The sequence below is a fragment of the Heptranchias perlo genome, chromosome 9, assembly GCF_035084215.1.
Source record: "Heptranchias perlo isolate sHepPer1 chromosome 9, sHepPer1.hap1, whole genome shotgun sequence".
Classification (NCBI taxonomy): Eukaryota; Metazoa; Chordata; class Chondrichthyes; order Hexanchiformes; family Hexanchidae; genus Heptranchias; species Heptranchias perlo.
In genome coordinates this window covers 74373760-74399992 of record NC_090333.1, presented here as the reverse complement: position 1 = coordinate 74399992, position 26233 = coordinate 74373760, and the positions used below count along the sequence as shown (strand labels likewise).

Below are 26233 nucleotides of genomic sequence, written 5' to 3'. Positions count from 1 at the left end.
AGTATCTGCAACACCAAATCTCACAGGAACGATCTGTTTGTAAACTAGAGCATGCAGAATCCACAAATTCCTTTTAAAGGGGAATGAGATGGTTGCTTGAAAAAAGAAATATTAAACGGTATGGACAGGAGAGTAAGGTTAGACTCAGCTCGTGTGGAAAAATGCACAAACACAGCTTTGACGGGCAAAATGGCTTGTTTCTGCGCTGCAATACTGCATGATTCTAAGGACACGGACTTGTACGAAGCACTGGGGAAAGGGCACAAATTTGGCAGTCATTTCCAGTGAGCGCAAGACAGAAGGGGCACGGGGCATGAAGAAAGGCTGGCGTGGTCAGAAATATGAGAAGATGCCAAGCAACTGCTGGAGGCACAGCGATCGCACGTTACACGTATGGAAGAGGTAGCATAAGTAGGTCCACCGTGGGCAGCAGGCTCGAGGGCAAGGACTACTCGAGCGACACAAAAAAAGGTGCAAAGACTGGAGATCGGAATCAGCTGGTGCATAAAGTGAAGGTTGATTGGCTGGGGTAGATTACATGTGTTTTTTTGATCAGACAGGTGTCCACCATGCATGGAAACACATCACCATGTTTAAGATTATCCAGGTCAAACTATACCCACGGGTGGGATTTCGACTGAGAGCAGTTCACATACAGTAGTGGAATCTTGCAAGCAGCAGCTGAACAGTGGTACGGTTTAAAATTTGGTGCTGACCCAGAAGGTGAGCTCGGCCAGACGGAAAATACAGCCAGCAAACTTCTGTTTGAAGTCTATGTTTAGAGAGAAAGTGAGTGGCATCTTTATTATTTCAGGTATCAGGATGAGGAGAGAAATGTATGTTTCACTGCTTTATGCTGTTTACTGCTTCATTTACCTGTCTTATATAATAAAAACCACTTGTTCACAACCCCAATCTCTGTCTGGTGAGCATTTTTATTCAATCTGCTTTTCAAGCTGAGGGGAATTACGAAACGACACACGATACATTCCCATAGGCAACATATAGAAAAACGCTTCTGGGTTATAACACTTGCTATTCTTTAGCGACAAATTGAGCAGTAAAAAGGTGGAACTCTTGATCATAGGGAGCAGGAGGTTCACTTATGGGAGAGGCTAGTATCCCAAGGTAAATATCTCCAACCCAATAATGAAAAGGTATGGACAGTGATTAGATAGAAGACACGGTGAATAATATATCAGGTATGACAGTGATTAGGAACATAGGAACAGGAGCAGGCCATTCAGCCCCTCGTGCCTGCTCCGCCATTTGATAAGATCATGGCTGATCTGTGATCGAACTCCATATACCTGCCTTTGGCCCATCTCCCTTAATACCTTTGGTTGCCAAAAAGCTATCTATCTCAGATTTAAATTTAGCAATTGAGCTAGTATCAATTGCAATTTGCGGAAGAGAGTTCCAAACTTCTACCACCCTTTGTGTGTAGAAATGTTTACAAATCTCGCTCCTGAAAGGTCTGGCTCTAATTTTTAGACAGTGCCCACTACTCCTAAAATCCACAACCAGTGGAAATAGTTTCTCTCTATCCATCCTATCTGTTCCCCTTAATATCTTATAAACTTTGATCACACAGAACACACAGTGAATAATATATCAGGAATGGACAGTGATGACACAGAGCACACGGTGAATAATATATCAGGAATGGACAGTGATGACACAGAACACACGGTGAATAATATATCAGGTTTGACAGTGTTTACACAGAACACACAGTGAATAATATATCAGGAATGGACAGTGATGACACAGAGCACACGGTGAATAATATATCAGGTATGGACAGTGTTTACACAGAGCACACGGTGAATAATATATCAGGTATGGACAGTGTTTACACAGAGCACACGGTGAATAATATATCAGGTATGGACAGTGTTTACACAGAGCACACGGTGAATAATATATCAGGTATGGACAGTGTTTACACAAAGCACACGGTGAATAATATATCAGGTATGGACAGTGATTACACAGAACACACAGTGAATAATATATCAGGTTTGACAGTGATTACACAGAACACACAGTGAATAATATATCAGGTATGGACAGTGATTACACAGAACACACGGTGAATAATATGTCAGGTTTGAACAGTGATGACACAGAACACACAGTGAATAATATATCAGGTTTGACAGTGATTACACAGAACACACGGTAAATAATATATCAGGTTTGGACAGTGATTACACAGAACACACAGTGAATAATATATCAGGTTTGACAGTGATTACACAGAACACACGGTGAATAATGTATCAGGTTTGACAGTGATTACACAGAACACACAGTGAATAATATATCAGGTATGGACAGTGATTACACAGAACACACAGTGAATAATATATCAGGTATGGACAGTGATTACACAGAACACAAGGTGAATAATATATCAGGTATGGACAGTGATTACACAGAACACACAGTGAATAATATATCAGGTATGGACAGTGATTACACAGAACACACAGTGAATAATATATCAGGTATGGACAGTGATTACATAGAACACACAGTGAATAATATATCAGGTATGGACAGTGATTACACAGAACACACAGTGAATAATATATCAGGTATGGACAGTGATTACACAGAACACACAGTGAATAATATATCAGGTATGGACAGTGATTACACAGAACACACAGTGAATAATATATCAGGTATGGACAGTGATTACACAGAACACACAGTGAATAATATATCAGGTATGGACAGTGATTACACAGAACACAAGGTGAATAATATATCAGGTATGGACAGTGATTACACAGAACACACAGTGAATAATATATCAGGTATGGACAGTGATTACACAGAACACACAGTGAATAATATATCAGGTATGGACAGTGATTACACAGAACACACAGTGAATAATATATCAGGTATGGACAGTGATTACACAGAACACACAGTGAATAATATATCAGGTATGGACAGTGATTACACAGAACACACGGTGAATAATATATCAGGTTTGACAGTGATTACACAGAACACACGGTGAATAATATATCAGGTTTGACAGTGATTACACAGAACACACAGTGAATAATATATCAGGTTTGACAGTGATTACACAGAACACACAGTGAATAATATATCAGGTTTGACAGTGATTACACAGAACACACAGTGAATAATATATCAGGTTTGACAGTGATTACACAGAACACACAGTGAATAATATATCAGGTATGGACAGTGATTACACAGAACACACAGTGAATAATATATCAGGTATGGACAGTGATTACACAGAACACACAGTGAATAATATATCAGGTTTGACAGTGATTACACAGAACACACAGTGAATAATATATCAGGTATGGACAGTGATTACACAGAACACACAGTGAATAATATATCAGGTTTGACAGTGATTACACAGAACACACGGTGAATAATATGTCAGGTATGGACAGTGATTACACAGAACACACAGTGAATAATATATCAGGTATGGACAGGGATTACACAGAACACACAGTGAATAATATATCAGGTATGGACAGTGATTACACAGAACACACAATGAATAATATATCAGGTTTGACAGTGATTACACAGAACACACAGTGAATAATATATCAGGTATGGACAGTGATTACACAGAACACACAATGAATAATATATCAGGTATGGACAGTGATTACACAGAACACACAATGAATAATATATCAGGTATGGACAGTGATTACACAGAACACACAGTGAATAATATATCAGGTTTGACAGTGATTACACAGAACACACAGTGAATAATATATCAGGTATGGACAGTGTTTACACAGAGCACACGGTGAATAATATATCAGGTATGGACAGTGTTTACACAGAGCACACGGTGAATAATATATCAGGTATGGACAGTGTTTACACAAAGCACACGGTGAATAATATATCAGGTATGGACAGTGATTACACAGAACACACAGTGAATAATATATCAGGTTTGACAGTGATTACACAGAACACACAGTGAATAATATATCAGGTATGGACAGTGATTACACAGAACACACGGTGAATAATATGTCAGGTTTGAACAGTGATTACACAGAACACACAGTGAATAATATATCAGGTTTGACAGTGATTACACAGAACACACGGTAAATAATATATCAGGTTTGGACAGTGATTACACAGAACACACAGTGAATAATATATCAGGTTTGACAGTGATTACACAGAACACACGGTGAATAATGTATCAGGTTTGACAGTGATTACACAGAACACACAGTGAATAATATATCAGGTATGGACAGTGATTACACAGAACACACAGTGAATAATATATCAGGTATGGACAGTGATTACACAGAACACAAGGTGAATAATATATCAGGTATGGACAGTGATTACACAGAACACACAGTGAATAATATATCAGGTATGGACAGTGATTACACAGAACACACAGTGAATAATATATCAGGTATGGACAGTGATTACATAGAACACACAGTGAATAATATATCAGGTATGGACAGTGATTACACAGAACACACAGTGAATAATATATCAGGTATGGACAGTGATTACACAGAACACACAGTGAATAATATATCAGGTATGGACAGTGATTACATAGAACACACAGTGAATAATATATCAGGTATGGACAGTGATTACACAGAACACACAGTGAATAATATATCAGGTATGGACAGTGATTACACAGAACACACAGTGAATAATATATCAGGTATGGACAGTGATTACACAGAACACACAGTGAATAATATATCAGGTATGGACAGTGATTACACAGAACACAAGGTGAATAATATATCAGGTATGGACAGTGATTACACAGAACACACAGTGAATAATATATCAGGTATGGACAGTGATTACACAGAACACACGGTGAATAATATATCAGGTTTGACAGTGATTACACAGAACACACGGTGAATAATATATCAGGTTTGACAGTGATTACACAGAACACACGGTGAATAATATATCAGGTTTGACAGTGATTACACAGAACACACAGTGAATAATATATCAGGTTTGACAGTGATTACACAGAACACACAGTGAATAATATATCAGGTTTGACAGTGATTACACAGAACACACAGTGAATAATATATCAGGTTTGACAGTGATTACACAGAACACACAGTGAATAATATATCAGGTATGGACAGTGATTACACAGAACACACAGTGAATAATATATCAGGTATGGACAGTGATTACACAGAACACACAGTGAATAATATATCAGGTTTGACAGTGATTACACAGAACACACAGTGAATAATATATCAGGTATGGACAGTGATTACACAGAACACACAGTGAATAATATATCAGGTTTGACAGTGATTACACAGAACACACGGTGAATAATATGTCAGGTATGGACAGTGATTACACAGAACACACAGTGAATAATATATCAGGTATGGACAGTGATTACACAGAACACACAGTGAATAATATATCAGGTATGGACAGTGATTACACAGAACACACAGTGAATAATATATCAGGTATGGTCAGTGATTACACAGAACACACAGTGAATAATATATCAGGTATGGACAGTGATTACACAGAACACACAGTGAATAATATATCAGGTTTGACAGTGATTACACAGAACACACAGTGAATAATATATCAGGTATGGACAGTGATTACACAGAACACACAATGAATAATATATCAGGTTTGACAGTGATTACACAGAACACACAGTGAATAATATATCAGGTATGGACAGTGATTACACAGAACACACAATGAATAATATATCAGGTATGGACAGTGATTACACAGAACACACAATGAATAATATATCAGGTATGGACAGTGATTACACAGAACACACAGTGAATAATATATCAGGTTTGACAGTGATTACACAGAACACACAGTGAATAATATATCAGGTATGGACAGTGATTACACAGAACACACAGTGAATAATATATCAGGTTTGACAGTGATTACACAGAACACACAGTGAATAATATATCAGGTTTGACAGTGATTACACAGAACACACAGTGAATAATATATCAGGTATGGACAGTGATTACACAGAACACACAGTGAATAATATATCAGGTTTGACAGTGATTACACAGAACACACGGTGAATAATATGTCAGGTATGGACAGTGATTACACAGAACACACAGTGAATAATATATCAGGTATGGACAGTGATTACACAGAACACACAGTGAATAATATATCAGGTATGGTCAGTGATTACACAGAACACAAGGTGAATAATATATCAGGTTTGACAGTGATTACACAGAACACACAGTGAATAATATATCAGGTTTGACAGTGGTTACACAGAACACACAGTGAATAATATATCAGGTATGGACAGTGATTACACAGAACACAAGGTGAATAATATATCAGGTTTGACAGTGATTACACAGAACACACAGTGAATAATATATCAGGTATGGACAGTGATTACACAGAACACACAGTGAATAATATATCAGGTATGGACAGTGATTACACAGAACACACAGTGAATAATATATCAGGTATGGTCAGTGATTACACAGAACACAAGGTGAATAATATATCAGGTTTGACAGTGATTACACAGAACACACGGTGAATAATATGTCAGGTATGGACAGTGATTACACAGAACACACAGTGAATAATATATCAGGTATGGACAGTGATTACACAGAACACACAGTGAATAATATATCAGGTATGGTCAGTGATTACACAGAACACAAGGTGAATAATATATCAGGTTTGACAGTGATTACACAGAACACACAGTGAATAATATATCAGGTTTGACAGTGGTTACACAGAACACACAGTGAATAATATATCAGGTATGGACAGTGATTACACAGAACACAAGGTGAATAATATATCAGGTTTGACAGTGATTACACAGAACACACAGTGAATAATATATCAGGTATGGACAGTGCTTACATAGAACACACAGTGAATAATATATCAGGTATGGACAGTGATTACACAGAACACACAGTGAATAATATATCAGGTATGGACAGTGATTACACAGAACACACAGTGAATAATATATCAGGTATGGTCAGTGATTACACAGAACACAAGGTGAATAATATATCAGGTTTGACAGTGATTACACAGAACACACAGTGAATAATATATCAGGTTTGACAGTGGTTACACAGAACACACAGTGAATAATATATCAGGTATGGACAGTGATTACACAGAACACAAGGTGAATAATATATCAGGTTTGACAGTGATTACACAGAACACACAGTGAATAATATATCAGGTATGGACAGTGATTACATAGAACACACAGTGAATAATATATCAGGTATGGACAGTGATTACACAGAACACACAGTGAATAATATATCAGGTATGGACAGTGATTACACAGAACACACAGTGAATAATATATCAGGTATGGACAGTGATTACACAGAACACACAGTGAATAATATATCAGGTATGGACAGTAATTACACAGAACACACAGTGAATAATATATCAGGTATGGTCAGTGATTACACAGAACACACAATGAATAATATATCAGGTATGGACAGTGATTACACAGAACACACAGTGAATAATATATCAGGTATGGGCAGTGATTACACAGAACACACAGTGAATAATATATCAGGTTTGACAGTGATTACACAGAACACACAGTGAATAATATATCAGGTTGGACAGTGATTACACAGAACACACAGTGAATAATATATCAGGTTTGACAGTGATTACACAGAACACACGGTGAATAATATATCAGGTATGGACAGTGATTACACAGAACACACGGTGAATAATGTATCAGGTTTGACAGTGATTACACAGAACACACAGTGAATAATATATCAGGTATGGACAGTGATTACACAGAACACACAGTGAATAATATATCAGGTTTGACAGTGATTACACAGAACACACAGTGAATAATATATCAGGTATGGACAGTGATTACACAGAACACACAGTGAATAATATATCAGGTTTGACAGTGATTACACAGAACACACAGTGAATAATATATCAGGTATGGACAGTGATTACACAGAACACACAGTGAATAATATATCAGGTTTGACAGTGATTACACAGAACACACGGTAAATAATATATCAGGTTTGGACAGTGATTACACAGAACACACAGTGAATAATATATCAGGTATGGACAGTGATTACACAGAACACACAGTGAATAATATATCAGGTTTGACAGTGATTGCACAGAACACACGGTGAATAATATATCAGGTATGGACAGTGATTACACAGAACACACAGTGAATAATATATCAGGTTTGACAGTGATTACACAGAACACACAGTGAATAATATATCAGGTATGGACAGTGATTACACAGAACACACAGTGAATAATATATCAGGTTTGACAGTGATTACACAGAACACACGGTAAATAATATATCAGGTATGGACAGTGATTACACAGAACACACAGTGAATAATATATCAGGTATGGACAGTGATTACACAGAACACACAGTGAATAATATATCAGGTTTGACAGTGATTACACAGAACACACAGTGAATAATATAACAGGTTTGGACAGTGATTACACAGAACACACAATGAATAATATATCAGGTTTGACAGTGATTACACAGAACACACAGTGAATAATATATCAGGTATGGACAGTGATTACACAGAACACACAGTGAATAATATATCAGGTTTGACAGTGATTACACAGAACACACGGTAAATAATATATCAGGTATGGACAGTGATTACACAGAACACACAGTGAATAATATATCAGGTATGGACAGTGATTACACAGAACACACAGTGAATAATATATCAGGTATGGACAGTGATTACACAGAACACACAGTGAATAATATATCAGGTATGGACAGTGATTACACAGAACACACAGTGAATAATATATCAGGTATGGACAGTGATTACACAGAACACACAGTGAATAATATATCAGGTTTGACAGTGATTACACAGAACACACGGTAAATAATATATCAGGTATGGACAGTGATTACACAGAACACACAGTGAATAATATATCAGGTTTGACAGTGATTACACAGAACACACAATGAATAATATATCAGGTTTGACAGTGATTACACAGAACACACAGTGAATAATATATCAGGTTTGACAGTGATTACACAGAACACACAGTGAATAATATATCAGGTTTGACAGTGATTACACAGAACACACAGTGAATAATATATCAGGTTTGACAGTGATTACACAGAACACACAGTGAATAATGTATCAGGTTTGACAGTGATTACACAGAACACACAGTGAATAATATATCAGGTTTGACAGTGATTACACAGAACACACAGTGAATAATATATCAGGTATGGGCAGTGATTACACAGAACACACAGTGAATAATATATCAGGTATGGACAGTGATTACATAGAACACACAGTGAATAATATATCAGGTATGGACAGTGATTACACAGAACACACAGTGAATAATATATCAGGTATGGGCAGTGATTACACAGAACACACAGTGAATAATATATCAGGTATGGGCAGTGATTACACAGAACACACAGTGAATAATATATCAGGTGTGGGCAGTGATTACACAGAACACACAGTGAATAATATATCAGGTATGGACAGTGATTACATAGAACACACAGTGAATAATATATCAGGTATGGACAGTGATTACACAGAACACACAGTGAATAATATATCAGGTATGGACAGTGATTACACAGAACACACAGTGAATAATATATCAGGTTTGACAGTGATTACACAGAACACACAGTGAATAATATATCAGGTTTGACAGTGATTACACAGAACACACAGTGAATAATATATCAGGTTTGACAGTGATTACACAGAACACACAGTGAATAATATATCAGGTATGGACAGTGATTACACAGAACACACAGTGAATAATATATCAGGTTTGACAGTGATTACACAGAACACACAGTGAATAATATATCAGGTATGGACAGTGATTACACAGAACACACAATGAATAATATATCAGGTTTGACAGTGATTACACAGAACACACGGTGAATAATATATCAGGTTTGACAGTGATTACATAGAACACACAGTGAATAATATATCAGGTATGGACAGTGATTACACAGAACACACAGTGAATAATATATCAGGTATGGACAGTGATTACACAGAACACACAGTGAATAATATATCAGGTTTGACAGTGACTAGACAGAACACACGGTGAATAATATGTCAGGTATGGACAGTGATTACACAGAACACACAATGAATAATATATCAGGTATGGACAGTGATTACACAGAACACACAGTGAATAATATATCAGGTATGGTCAGTGATTACACAGAACACACGGTGAATAATATATCAGGTATGGACAGTGATTACACAGAACACACAGTGAATAATATATCAGGTATGGTCAGTGATTACACAGAACACAAGGTGAATAATATATCAGGTTTGACAGTGATTACGCAGAACACACAGTGAATAATATGTCAGGTTTGACAGTGATTACACAGAACACACAGTGAATAATATATCAGGTTTGACAGTGGTTACACAGAACACACAGTGAATAATATATCAGGTATGGACAGTGATTACATAGAACACACAGTGAATAATATATCAGGTATGGACAGTGATTACATTGCATTAGGCAATTAGGAAGGCAAATGGTATGTTAGCCTTTATTGCAAGGGGGTTGGAGTATAAGAGTAACAAGGTCTTGCTGCTCTGGTGAGACCACACTGATCGTACATTTTTTACAGTTTTGGTCTCCTTATCTAAGGAAGGATATACTTGCCTTCGAGAGGGTGCAACGAAGGTTCACTGGATTGATTCCTCGGCTGACAGGGTTGTCCTATGAGGCGAGAATGAGTAGAATGGGCCTATATTCTCTGAAGTTTAGAAGAATGAGAGGTGATGTCAATGAAACATATAAAATTCTTAGAGGGCTTCCCAGAGTAGATGCTGAGAGGCTGTTTCCCCAGGCTGGAGAGCCCAGAACTAGAGGTCATTATCTCTAGATAAGGGGACGGATATTTAGGACTGAGATGAGGAAAAATTTCTTCACTCAGAGGGTTGGGAACTTTTGGAATTCCCTACCGCAGAGGGCTGTGGATGCTCAATGGTTGAGTGTATTCAAAACTGAGATCGATATATTTTTGGACACAAAGTGAATCAAGGGATATGGGAATCAGGTGGGAAAGTGGAGTTGAGGTAGAAGATCAGCTATGATATTACTGAATAGCGGAGCAGGCTCGAGAGGTCATATGGCCGACTCCTGCTCCAATTTCTTATGTTCTTAGAACACTGAATAATATATCAGGTATGGACAGTGACTAGACAGAACACACAGTGAATAATATATCAGGTGTGGACAGTGACTAGACAGAACACACAGTGAATAATATATCAGGTGTGGACAGTGATTAGACAGAACACGCAATGAATAATATATCAGGTATGGACAGTGATTACACAGAACACACAGTGAATAATATATCAGGTATGGACAGTGACTAGACAGAACACACGGTGAATAATATATCAGGTATGGACAGTGATTACACAGAACACACACTGAATAATATATCAGGTATGGACAGTGACTAGACAGAACACGCGGTGAATAATATATCAGGTATGGACAGTGACTAGACAGAACACACGGTGAATAATATATCAGGTTTGGACAGTGATTACACAGAACACACAGTGAATAATATATCAGGTATGGATAGTGATTACACAGAACACACAGTGAATAATATATCAGGTATGGACAGTGATTACACAGAACACACAGTGAATAATATATCAGGTTTGGACAGTGATTACACAGAACACACAGTGAATAATATATCAGGTATGGACAGTGATTACACAGAACACACAGTGAATAATATATCAGGTATGGACAGTGATTACACAGAACACACAGTGAATAATATATCAGGTATGGTCAGTGATTACACAGAACACACAGTGAATAATATATCAGGTATGGACAGTGACTAGACAGAACACGCGGTGAATAATATATCAGGTATGGACAGTGATTACACAGAACACACAGTGAATAATATATCAGGTATGGACAGTGACTAGACAGAACACACAGTGAATAATATATCAGGTTTGGACAGTGATTACACAGAACACACAGTGAATAATATATCAGGTTTGACAGTGATTACACAGAACACACAGGGAATAATATATCAGGTTTGACAGTGACTAGACAGAACACGCGGTGAATAATATATCAGGTATGGACAGTGATTACACAGAACACACAGTGAATAATATATCAGGTTTGACAGTGACTAGACAGAACACACAGTGAATAATATATCAGGTTTGGACAGTGATTACACAGAACACACAGTGAATAATATATCAGGTATGGACAGTGATTACACAGAACACACACTGAATAATATATCAGGTATGGACAGTGACTAGACAGAACACGCGGTGAATAATATATCAGGTTTGGACAGTGATTACACAGAACACACAGTGAATAATATATCAGGTATGGACAGTGACTAGACAGAACACACGGTGAATAATATATCAGGTTTGGACAGTGATTACACAGAACACACAGTGAATAATATATCAGGTATGGACAGTGACTAGACAGAACACACAGTGAATAATATATCAGGTTTGGACAGTGATTACACAGAACACACAGTGAATAATATATCAGGTATGGACAGTGATTACACAGAACACACAGTGAATAATATATCAGGTGTGGACAGTGATTACACAGAACACACAGTGAATAATATATCAGGTTTGGACAGTGATTACACAGAACACACAGTGAATAATATATCAGGTATGGACAGTGATTACACAGAACACACAGTGAATAATATATCAGGTATGGACAGTGATTACACAGAACACACAGTGAATAATATATCAGGTATGGACAGTGATTACACAGAACACACAGTGAATAATATATCAGGTATGGGCAGTGATTACCTGGGATCTAATGGATTCTTAGAACAGAGAACCAGTTAAAAAAAAGTGTCAGGAAACATACCTTTTGCCTTGACATCATCCACAAGTGGACAAGGTACTTTAACAGTGACTGCACTTGGTCTGGAGCGTCTTCCAGTGTTATCCACTGCCCACAGGGTAAACCTGGGTAAAACATAAGAACCCTTGAAGTTAGTTCTGGTGCTGTCACACAATACAGTTACCTTATTAATCTTTGAAATGTGGAAGAAGCATGGCCTGGCACCAGTGAAGTGAATGCTGCAGCATTGTCTAGGTGGACAAAAAACAGCTGTGACTTCAGCTGGAGTTCAATTCAGAGCAGAAATAACATTGGCTAACATCTGAGTATAAGCAGACCAGTGTTGTATATTTAGCCACTTTGGCAGAACAGGTAGTCCACAAACTGCACTTGTAAGAATGGGCAGAGCATCAGACAGTAGTCAGACCAGAATGTGACAGCTCCATTCTCGTGTGTTCCCTTGATTTCACACACTAACTTTCCTCTTCTTATTGCTACCGGTACGACGTCCCCCTCTGATACCATTCCCTCTATCCTCCCCAAAATTAATACTACTTCTCATTTCACAACCATGGGGCGAGGGGCTCATTTGGTCTCCCAGCGGGTGGTGGGCCGGACGAGAGCAGCTGCCACCCGGAGGAATCAGTCCCCGTTTGCGGGTCACACGTTGGAGGTGAGCTGCCAGCAGGACTGTGCGCTCTTTCCGTAGGCGGCTGTTGGGCGCTGATGCAGGTTCTTAAGGTCTTTCCGCAGCTTAAAGGGGAGGTGTTTTTTTTTTGTTGGCAACACTACGGAACTGTCAGTGGACAACCTAAGTTCCAGCAGTTCCGCATGGTTTTCAGATGCAAGGAGATGCTGGTACACCAAGTGTACAACAGAAAGGAGGTCCTCTCCCTCACGGACAGTATTTGGGTGCTGCGGTGAACTGATGAACAGACATGACGAGGTGGCACAACGCAAGAAAGCCATCAGCATTTTCACCAGGATCTGACTGCAATGCTGGAAGAAATTTAATGATCTCACCACGTCTCTCCTGCTCTCTGTACAACTTGTCAGCTTCAACACTATCAGGGCTTCCCTTCCCCAGTTGCCATTGCTCCCCATAAGTCAGCAGGGAAGACTTCACTGCACCTTCTTTCTGCTTGTACTCACACCCTCAGGAGCTGCTATGCCCTCACAACTACTTCATCGCACAAGTCTTGCACACCCAGCACCTCTGTCCTTGCAGAGCTACATTGCCTCCTGGTCTCGCAACGCCTCAAATTTAAAATGCACATCCTCGGCTTTAAATCCCGTCATGGCCTTGCCCTTCTCCATCCCTACAACACCCACCGCTTCCCCCCTACCATCTCCCGAAACCCTCCGTTCCTCTAACTCTGGCTTTTTGCCCCCCACCCACCCTTCACCTCACCATTGGCAGCTGTTCCTTCAGCAGCCTGGAGCCCACAATCTGGGATTCACTCTCCAAACCCATCTGCTACTCCACCTCCCTCTCCTCCTTTAAGACCCTCCTTAAAACTCATCCCTTTGACCATGCTTTTGGCCACCCCGTCCTGATATCTTCTTCTTTGGCTTGACGTCCATTTTTATTACACTTTTGTGAAGTGCCTTGAAACATTTTCTTAAAAGGTGGTGGATGCAGATTCAATAGTAACTTTCAAAAGGGGTTTAGATAAATAATTGAAGTGAAAACATTTACAGGGCTATGGGGGAACAGAAGGGGAATGGGACTAATTGGATAGCTCTTTCAAAGAGCTGGCACAGACATGATGGGCCGAATGGCCTCCTCCTGTGCTGTATCTAGTATGATACTATGAAATCAATCAACGTTCCCATTCCTGGCTATAATCCAAAAAACCCAGATGCAAACATTGAGTGAGAATAAAACTGAGCTGGCCTGTATAATTTAATGCATAGCTTTCCCCCCACTGCATACAACTATTCAAACCAGAATGAGAAAGTCACAGAAGCTTGAATGAATCAACATTTACGGAGACTACAGTGACAGTTGTAAGTCATTATTGAACACTAGGACAGGTGTTTTTGGCCAGAGTAAAATTCTAGTTCAGAACGCCAAGGAGGCCTAATTCACAACTTCTACTCCTGCACCTCTCGCCAATCAGTAAGGGACTTGATTGCATGTACTGTTGATAAAGATAACAGCACCAGCATAGCCAATGTTTTAAGCCTACAAATACTCTGTGAAATACGTCAATGCTCTGGACTACGCTTTTCCACAAACTGCTGCTTAATGTATATGGACTGCTCCTGAAGCACTTTTGAGCACTTGCCCAGTTGGATCATATTTGGATGTTGGACTCAAATTAAATGGTTTAGGTAATGTCTACAATACAAATGATATTTGGTGGGAGAGAGAGAGAAAAACAGAGAAAGATTAAACATTTTCTCTCATTACAAGGACTCTTATTTCTTAATTAGAATGATTTGTGATAATAAATAGATCATGATAACTTCATAGCATAATCTATTATTTCAGCAGGATTCAAGAATATCAGCTTTTTAATATTCTTTTTTGTGCTTTATAATCCAGGACAGGTCTGTGTGCTGAGTGAATCATCGTGTCATGATGCTTTGGTGTCAGTGCTGCTCGGGTTGTCATGAGCACACGGGAATACCCTGAAGTCCTTAATCTGTTCAGATTTTTCCACTTCTTTCTGGCTTCTCCTTCGGCCTCCCACCTGTAATCCCGTTCCAGTTCCTTAGTGTTTCCATTTTGTCGTTATGTCCCAACATTTTTCCATTCTTTATTTTTAATGCCCCTCTCAATTCTCCTTAAAGCGCTGATTTCTGCTGTTGCACCGCTCCAAGTGCGTTGACAAGTAACTCACCCACGTGGCCTTCATGTGCAAGCTATTCAGGTGTGGGGGGCATCTTAACTGAGCCTAATACCATCTTCATGCAACCTGCACTTGCAGGAGTCGTCGTCCCTGGACAGCATTAAGCAACAGGAACTGTGGCTAATCTTTCCTCTCCCTGTCCCAGGGGCACTGTAGCCAGTTGTAGCATCCCAATTCTGTCCTTGCTGATGACGATTAACTCAGCACAGCCCAGCGATCAAATCTGAGACCTCCTGGTCTGTGTGGCTCAGTAACACACCAGTGCAGTATGTTTGCCATCAAAGACATCAGGAAGGCTTATTCAATTATTTCTATTTCACGAATAATAACGAGAAGGACTCTCAATACCCTGTGTCAAAATGACTTCTGAATTGTGATGCTACTGGTTTGCACTATACCCCAAATTGCAGTTGGAGAGCAACTCAGTGGCTACCTCCCAGGATCTGAATAAATGATGAATTATCACGGCTGAAAAATCACTCTCCGATGCCAACTTTATAAAAAGGAGGGTCAAAGTCTCTCCTGCCTCATGACAACATCAAAAACACTGAAGACACTAATCTCACTATATTGCTGTAACCTGGCCCAGACTGGTGTGGTTCGTATGGTTTTGAGAGTTAAATACATGCACATGTTTGCACTTAGAGACCTAGTTTTGTGTTTTGAATCCAAGAGTCAGTGAGCGATATGGCCCAGAAAACATCTGCAGGCACCATGACCATCAGCTCATTTGGCATAAAACTCATATCCAAAACATTACCTACTTGCGCACAGCCACCTTCTATCTTAAGTCTTCTCCATCTGCTGTGAATTATTCTGAATATAATATGGAACCTCTGACCTCTTTCAAGTTTTAGAAAGGATTAACCTTCTCGAATCTGGATAAAGAATATTGAGAAGCCATCTTAACCATGGCATCCTCCTCCCAACACCTCTTCTTTGTTGTCCAGCTCTAAGAGACTGCCCTTGCATAGCTCTATTCCAAACACAGCCAGTGCATCTCCCACAAAGGCTCCTATTCCCTGCCCATACAGTCATCTACAGAAGCCCCACAAGGATCAATCCCTGGCACCCCCTTTTACTCATCTACATGCTGCTCCTCGGCAGAATCATTTGCAGACATGGCATTGGTTTTCATGTGTACCCTGATGATACCTAGCTGTACCTTCACATCAGTTCTTTCAACCGCATCTGTGCCATCAGACTGGTTATCCGACATCCAATCTTGGGTATGATGGCCTTATGGTACTGGACTAGCACCCCAGAGGTCGGGAGTCCAAATCTCACCATGGTAAGTTGTGAACTTGAATTCAATAAATCTGGTAAATTGTGGGCTGGCACAAGAAAATGGCCATGAAAGTTGCTGGATTGTTGTAAAAACACAACTGATTCAGTAATGTCCTTCAGGGTAGGTACACACAACCCCTAGCTGGTCTGGTCCACAGTAACTTCAGTCCCACACTCTGTGCTTCACCCTTAACACCCCCAGTGCAACTAGTGACGGGCAATAAATACCAGAATTGCCCACATCCCAAGACCAAATATTTTAAAAACAATTGAGTCACAACTTCCTTTATCTCAATATCAGGAAGACCAAAGCCATCGTCTGCTGCTTCCACACACAAACTTTGCTCCCTTGCCATTGATTCCATCCTTCTTCCTGGCCACCACCTCAAACTGGAGTAGACTGCTTGCAATCTTTATGCTTGTTCAACCCAGCATTAAACCTTGATTCTTCTCTATCGCCAAGACTGCTTATTTCCAACTGTGCAACATTGCCCGCCTGCATCACCGTACCTCAGCCACTGAATCTCTGATGCATGTCTTTGTCACCTCCAGATGTGACTACTCTAATGGCCTCATTGGTGTCTGTCTATCTTCCTCCTTCCATAAACTCCGTCATGTCCAAAATTCAGGTTCATGCACCCTGTCATGCTGGCCCATCACTCTATCTTCACTTACCACCACCAGCTCCCCATTCTATTGCAAATCTTTCTCCTCATCTACAAATCCCTCACCCCATTTCTGTAAACTTCTCCAGCCCTTTTATCCTCTCCCAAATGCTCTATCCATCTGACTATGGCCTTCTGTGCAACCCCTCCCTCCCATCGACTCACTATTGGTGGCAGAGTGTTCAGTGGCTTCGGACCTGTTCTCTGGAACACCTATCATCTCCTTTCCTCTCTATCTCTAAAAACCTTCCCAAAGCGCCATCTCTTCACCCAAGCTTTCAGCCACCTGACCTAATCTCTCCCTTCCTGGCTTGAGGGCCTTTTCCATTTGACCTTGAGATGTTTCTCTACTGCAAAGGTGCTATATAAATAAGTAGTTGTTGTGAGGTCACCTATACAGGGTTAGTTCTGTCTAAAGGTGATGTTTATTTACCACGTCTCTATGTTGTTTTAAATTCAATATTTTTTTTGGTCACTTTCTTCTCTCTTTCAAGCTTAAGCCCACCTGAACCAAGAGTGCAGCCCACCAACAGGCCACTGTCGATGCAGTCCATCAGTTGCCTTTAAGAAGGTGCAAGAGATTACCCTCGGATGGCCCATCCTTTGATTTTGCCTCTACTCCTGGGGAAAAGCATCTCAACAACTCGAGAACGTGTGGAATTGTGGATATGAACCAAAATTCTATTGCTCCTGTGTCAACTTGACTCAGATGCTGGCATTCTCATCTCTGACTTCGAAGATTATGGGCTCCATTTTAGCACCTGCTATCGGGTGCGTTCCTGGCGGAGGGGCTCTGAAAATCGGGGAATCCAGGAACGGGTCGGGAGTCCGGCTCCAACCCGCCCACTTCCGGGTTCCCCACAGACGCACCAACGTGCGCGCACAGCCCCCGCAGGTGGGAATCCCGCAGGCAATTAAAGCCAGCGGGGTGCCACCTAACAGTATTTATCTTGCTATTTCAGGTCATTAACAGACCTGATTAAGGGAATATGTCAGGAGGGGTGGGATTTTAGAAACAACTGGGACTGTTTTCCGTACTGGGGGAAACACTCCCAGTTGAAATGGACGTGTTGCAGCTATCAGCCTGTGGCAGCTGCAAAGGTCCATTTGACAGGTTGTGGGGAGACCCTCACTCATTGCAGGATGCCACTCTGTCACTCGGGACAAAGTTTGGCCTCCACCACCCTCCTCCTAACAATCAAATTCACAAACTTGCACACTTACCCCGGGGTCCAGACACATGTACCTACCTTGCGGACCCCCTCAGATGTACATCTTCCGGATGGGGGCCTCCGTAGCTGCAGTCATGACCTCCTCGGAGGGCGAACAGCATCACCAGCCTCACCAGCCACAGCGTCTACCTCTGACATGTGGAGCTCCACAACACAGTGCTGTGACACATCCACCTGTACAGCAGGAGGGAGGGCAACCGCAGAGAGAGATGCGTCGCAGAAGGTACTACCCTCGCCACAGGGTCTACAGACCGAGGCTCAGCTTCCTGGACCTCTCTGAGCAGCAGTGCACACGGAGGCTCAGAGTCACTCGACATGTAGTCGTGGACATCTGCAGCCTCCTTCATGCCAAGCTGCTCCCGGCTGGCCCGAGCACCATCTTCTTACCTGTCGCTGTCAACGTCACCACTGCCCTCAACAACTTCTCCTCCGCATCCTTCCAGGGTGCAACCGGGGACATCGCCGACGTCTCTCAGTCGTCTGCACAAAAGAGCCCTGCAAAGACACCTACACCCACTCTGCAGTGACACAATGGGTGGCATCAGGTGTGGGTCTTCATTGTGATCCTCAGGAAAGGGCATTATTGCACAAGCTAGACAAGATTCGCAAAGACGTGGCAGTAGTGATGACAATATAATATGTGATGTGAGTTGGTCAGAAATTAATATAAGTAAAAACCATGACAAACCCTCAAACACCCTTGTGCATCCCCTTCATGCTCACGACATGTTTGCCTTACGCTGCCTGCTGCACATATGTGATGCATGCCCTGTGGCTGCAGCACAGGTAGTGGCAGGTTGGGTGAGGCTGACCGTGAAAGAGATGCATGAGAGGGTGAGTATGAGATAGAGCCATGAGATTGTATGAGGATTGGGTTGAGTGGTAGTGGCGGGATGAGTACTGGCGAGGTGAGTAAGTGCAGGTAAGATGTGGATGAGGTTTGAGTGGGTGCGAGGGGTGATGTGACAGAGTAGTGTTGGCAGTGCAGAAGGAGATGTGGGGTGGGGGCGGTGATGTGGCAGACGGAGTGTAGGGGAATGAGTAAGTGTACTCACTTTGGCTGACCTACTTAGGTTATTGCAGCGCCTCCTGCACTGTATGCAGGTGGGCGATATGTTGGTGGTGCAGGTGACCTCCTCTGCCACCTCGAGCCAGGCCTTCTTGGTGGCAGAGTAAGGCCACTTGCTCCCGCCCACCGGGGGGAAGATCTCTGTCCTCCCCCTCCTCCTCTTCACCCCATCCAATGATACCTGGAGTGAGGCATCATGAAACCTGGGAGCAGCCTTCCCCCTGGGCTGCTCCATGCTGTAATTTTTCCTATTTCTTGCAGCATCAGTCAGTGGAGGACTGCTCCTTTAAATAGAGCGCCTCCAGCTGACAGACCTTACTGCGCATGCGCAGTCTGCCCGCCGCGCAGCTCAGCAGTGGGGAACCCGGAAGAACAGGTAAGTGGATCCAATTAGGCTGCGATCGCGTGCGGGGCAGACTGATTTCGCCGGGCGCGTTAACCATGCGCCCAATAAACCCCCCCCCTGCCGCGAACCCACAGCCCTGGTAACATCGGGCCCTATGGGTTCAAGGTAGGGGTTACCACTGACCATCAACTCTGTGGCTACAAGAGCAGGGCAGAGGCTGGCCATTCTGCACAGATTTACTAACCTCCTAACCCCTCAAAGCCTCTCCACCATCTACAAGGCTCAAGTCAGGAGCATGATGGAATACTCACCACTTGCCTGAATGAGGCCAGCCTCAACAACATGCAAGCCTGCGTGATTGGTGCTCTGCCACTGAACTCAATATCCACCCCCTCCAACAGTGGTTCAGTGTGGCTGCAGTACATACTATCTACAGGATCTGCTGCAGCAACTCACCAAGTTTACTTCAGCAGTATCTCCCAGCCCTGTGACATCTATCACCAAGAAGGACAAAAGCTGTAACTTCATGGGAACACCATCATGTCAAAGTTCCCCATCATATTACATGCCATCCCGACTTGGATGTATATCATCACTGGGTCAAAATCCTGGAACTCATCATCTATTACTATTGTGAGCGCACCATCACCCGAAGGACTGCAGTAGTTCAAGGAGAAGGCACACCACCACCTTCTCAGGGCAACGAGGGATGGGCAATAAATGTGGCCTCGCCAGCGTCACCCAAATGTCGAGAACAATAAGAAGCTCATAAGTTCATGGTCCAATGAGTTGGCACACCAACATCCATATACTATCTCAAATGTTAGTACCTTTATCCCTCTGCAAACTGGAGCTGATTTCAACATGTTTGACTCTTTATGTGAAGGAGCTTATGATATATCTGCCTACAAATCAAGTGACTGCACTTCAAAGTAATCCTCTTAGTTACAAAATGCTTTTGAATGTACACAGGATGTGATAAGGTGCTATATAAATGAAAAGTTTTTCTTCCTTATTGTAGCCACTGCAAATAACTATCTACCATTTTAACCTATAAAAAAATTGGTTTATGAGAAACTACAGATCTTGGGAAAGTGCAGAGCTAAATATCAGGATAGTTTACCATTATATCGGAGTACAAGCAACCCTGGAAAGCTATACCATTATATAGGAATGTAACCAGGCCTGGATATATCAGGATAGCTGTACTGGTATAGAGGAATATAACCAGGCCTGGATAACCAGGCTAGTTTACCATTATATCAGAGTTTAACTTGACCTCCATGTAACATTTGTAAACAATTTTACAACACCAAGTTATAGTCCAGTATGGCGAGACCATCCAGACGCTGCGACAACGGATGAACGGACACCGCGCAACAATCGCCAAACAGGAGGGTTCCCTCCCAGTCGGGGAACACTTCAGCAGTCATGGACATTCATCCACCGACCTTCGGGTAAGCGTACTCCAAGGCGGCCTTCGAGACACACGACAACGCAAAATCGTCGAGCAGAAATTGATAGCCAAGTTCCGCACCCATGAGGACGGCCTCAACCGGGATCTTGGGTTCATGTCACGCTACACGTTACCCCACCAGCGAACAAATGTTATCTATTTTTAATATAATGGGTCATTTGCTGGCTCTCTCTGCCTTCCGGATGTTTCTGCCTCTCTCTGTTTTTCTTCTCTGTTTTTTTTCCCTGTTTGTTTTTTTGTTGAATGTGTATTCGGGGGTTCTGCAGGTGACACCTCTCTGTCTGAACACGGTGATTGCCTTGGCAACGGGCAGTTGCAGGGGCAGTCTGTAAACACCATGTATTGTTCTATATGTATAAATGCGTAGGCTTCAAGGAGATCCTGAACATTTACCTGAGGAAGGAGGAAGTCTCCGAACTGGACTATAACTTGGTGTTGTAAAATTGTTTACAATTGTCAACCCCAGTCCATCACCGGCATCTCCACTCCATGTAACATGATAGTTATACTAGCACTGACGCTGCACAAGATAACTTAGTTTCCTGAGGATTACCAATGCCATATATTGGTCACAGATACCAAAACTGATTGCAAGATGATAGATTAGGGTAACGAAATATAAAGACAGTTGAAATCAGGACATTTTTTAATAACTTCTAACAAATTTTTCAAATCTATTAACAAAATCAAATTAGCAAAATAAAATTAATTATAGTTATTGTATTTTTTAAATAAGCTTAATTTTCAAATTTAGAAGTTTAGGTGAAAGGACAAGCAAGGTCTGTCAGCCTGGATTTTCAAATTGCTGTTATTTTAATGCCAGTGTCAACCCATTTAAAATAACTGGGTTAACTTTGTGCTAAAAATGACACCCATCAGAACAGGCTAGAGTGCCGGATAGCACCAAGGTTGAAAAGAATAAAAGAGAAGATGAAATAAATCAAAGATCGTGGTTAGATGATACCGAACTTGGGATTTGAAAGTCTGTCCGTTGTAGGAGGAAGAGAAGATCAACAAGTTTCACAGATGTGATGTCCCAGAGAGGAATAGGTTAGAGTAGCAGGCTTTGTGATGAGTCTTCATTTCAACGTAGAGGGGATATGATGAGGGGGCAGAATGTGCTGGACAGCATATTTGGAACTGATAAGGAGCGAGTGAGGAAAGTTTGGATCACCGAGAGTAAAAGTGAAAGGTGCAAGATAGGTCATGGCAGGGGAACAGTGGTTGAAACCTAGAAACAAGAGAGGATTGAAGACCCACGAGCGTGAGAGGTAAAAACAGAAAATGCTGGAAATACTCAACAAGTCAGGCAGCATTTGTGGAGAAAGAAACAGAGTTAACGTTTCAGGTCGACGACCCTTTGTCAGTGTAAGAGAGGTGCTAGAGGAGACCAACCTCCTCCAGATAAAGGAGCACCATTTATTGCTCTAGACAAATTTGGTTTTATAGAGGATTGACTTGTTGAGGGGAGAATACATTTTTTCTTGCCCTGGAGGAGTTAAAAACATGAGATGAAGACAGAAGTAAGCAAAGTAAAATGATCATATTGAAATGTTTAGCTCAGCGAATGGCTAGAACACTGAGGTACTGTGTTACTTCACTTTACAGTTAATCACATGACTCATTGTTTCGATGCTAATCTTCATTAATAAATTAAAGCAACAAGATGATTAGATCATCAATCATTAGTATCCATTTATAACAATGATTGACCACACTGTCAAAACGGAGCCTTGGCAGAGGTGAAAGCAAACTCTTTAGCTGAAAGCAACACTATTCTCCATTGGGAATTAGAATCAGATCTACACAAAGTGCAGAATAAACTTCAAAGTTATCATGACCTTCAAAGTTGATATCTTTCCAATCTTCACAAAAACCATGTTTGATGAGATCATTTACTGAAAATGTCCCAAACAATCATGCATTAGTGAGATAAGAATGGCCTACAAAAAATCTGCCCCAACATGAAAGCCTTTTAACAAATGGGTTAAAGACAGTCTTGCCATCAGGACCTTTTATAAAGAGGAAGTCTCACCATTGAGGCCACATTTAAAGGCAGAGCCTCACCAACAGGGCCATTTTTAAAGAGGGAATCTTGCCGCAAGAACCCCTTTTAAAGTTTTGTCAAAAGGACCCTGTTTACAAAAAGGATTCCCACAGTCTGAACCACTTTTAAAGAAGGAATCTTGTCATTACGATCCTTTTTAAAGAGGGAGTCTCATTTGAATCTTGGTTTGGTCTCAGTGGACTTGTCCAGGGTATATTAAATCCAGTCCGGAGGCCAGGATCATGGCCATGAACATGCAAGCATTTGGTTCACTATCCTTTATGTCTAGAGTGATTGCGTTGAATTTGAGGGAGTCCGAGAGAGCGCCCACCTTAATTCTGTGATGGGGCCGTCCTGTCAGCAGAGGGGATTAACCTGGGGAAAGAAAGACCGACTTGCATTTATGCCCCGTCTTATCAAATCTAACAGAATTATCTCAAAGCCGACTTCACACAAACAGACACAGCAGCCATTTTGTGCCTAGCTAGTGCCTGGCATAGCTAGAGATCATTCTCTTTCCTGAATGTAACTTGCACTTCTGAGCCATACAGGAAGGTAAGGGCTGGTGAACTGTTGGGTCACAGGGCTTTGAGTGAGTATTTAGCCTTGGGTACAATCATATCCTTTCTGCAAGGAAAGAAAAAGCATTTATTGCATGCTTTTAATGTCCTCAGCACATCCCAAGGCATTTCACAATTAATTATTTTTCTTTAGGTAATCACTGTTGTTGTGTAGGCAAACACGCAGATAATTTTGCACAGTGCAACAGGAAATGTACTGAATAACCAGTCAAGGAGTTTTTAGTAATGTTGGTTGAGGGAGGAATGACTCCTTGCTCTTCTTCAAATAGTACCATAAGATTGTTTTTACATCCACCTGAACTGGCAGGCGGGGCCTTGGTTTAACATCTCTTAGCAACACTCCCTCAATGCTGCACTCAAATGTCAGCCTAGATAATAGGCCCGAATCCTCGAATGGGACTTAAATCCACAAACTTTTGACTCAGCGGTGAGAGTGCTACCAACCGAGCCAAGCTGACACACCTACGCACTGAATGAATGTAGGCATGTAGGGCCAGAAATTGGGCCGTCTAGCGCCCGTTGTTTCTGCGCTACGCAGCCACCCGAAATGCGAAGATGGTGTCTTGGATGCACATGCACATTTCTAGCGTGACCATCTTGGTAAAGGAATTAGCGCATGCGCCGAGAGCAAAGGCCAGCAGCATGTAAAGTAGGGAGAAAATGTGTACAATCAGTGTGTAACGCTGATTTAAAGTGATAGACACCATTTTGGAACTTAACGCTCCACTCAACACACAGTCTTAACCACAACCACCTGAACATGTCGTAGAGTGCCTGGGGGATCCCCCACCAGAGCTATTTAAAGGGGCCAGGCAGGATTTAAATTGTTAGTTGCTGGATTATTGCTTCTGGCTGCTGATGCATTTGTAACTGTTTTTGGAGGTCTCCTGTACTTGAGTACTAGGACGAGGGGACACAGCCTAACATTTAGAGACAGGACGTGCAGGAGTGAAGTCAGGAAACGCTTCTACATGCAGACGGTGGGAGAAGTTAGGAATGCTCTTCTACAGACGGCAGTTGATGCTAGCTCAATTGTGAATTCTAAATCTGAGATTGATAGATTTCTGTGAACCAAGGGTATTAAGTGATATGGGGCTGAGGCGGGTATATGGAGTTAGGTCTTAGGTCAACCATGATCTCATCGAAAGGCTGAACAGGCTTGAGGGGCTAAATGCCACTGCCACTTGATGCCTCCTGTTATGCACCACCTTTTCCTGCAAGAAAGCAGGATGTGTGTCTGAGTGATGTGAATGTCATGGTTGAATAGCTGCCAGTGTGTGTGGCCTGTGAGTTGTGGGTGGGCGGCTTGCAACAGTGGTAATGAGTAAGGGTGAGAGGAAGCATCTGATTGGAAGAGTTGAGTACTGATTGAAAGAGTTTGTTGGTAGGTGGGTGATGGAGGGTGTAGTGTGTGGAGCAGTGGATGCGGCTAGTGGTGTAATTGGTAGGAGATGCCACTTGACAGTTGACCTCACTCACCTTGACCACTCATGTCAAACTTCTCCCTGCACTGCATCAATGTTCGTGGTGC

The 26233-nt window shown here is 41.6% G+C and overlaps 1 protein-coding gene across 1 annotated transcript in view; it reads right to left on the bottom strand.

Moving 5' to 3' along the window:
* The window catches only part of astn1 (astrotactin 1), a 2273142-nt gene that overhangs the window by 47228 nt on the left and 2199681 nt on the right, over window positions 1-26233 (bottom strand). Inside the window, exon 21 of the mRNA XM_067989612.1 lies at window positions 13165-13265. Within this exon, the coding sequence (XP_067845713.1) occupies window positions 13165-13265 (101 nt within the window). The remainder of the gene's footprint in view (window positions 1-13164; window positions 13266-26233) is intronic.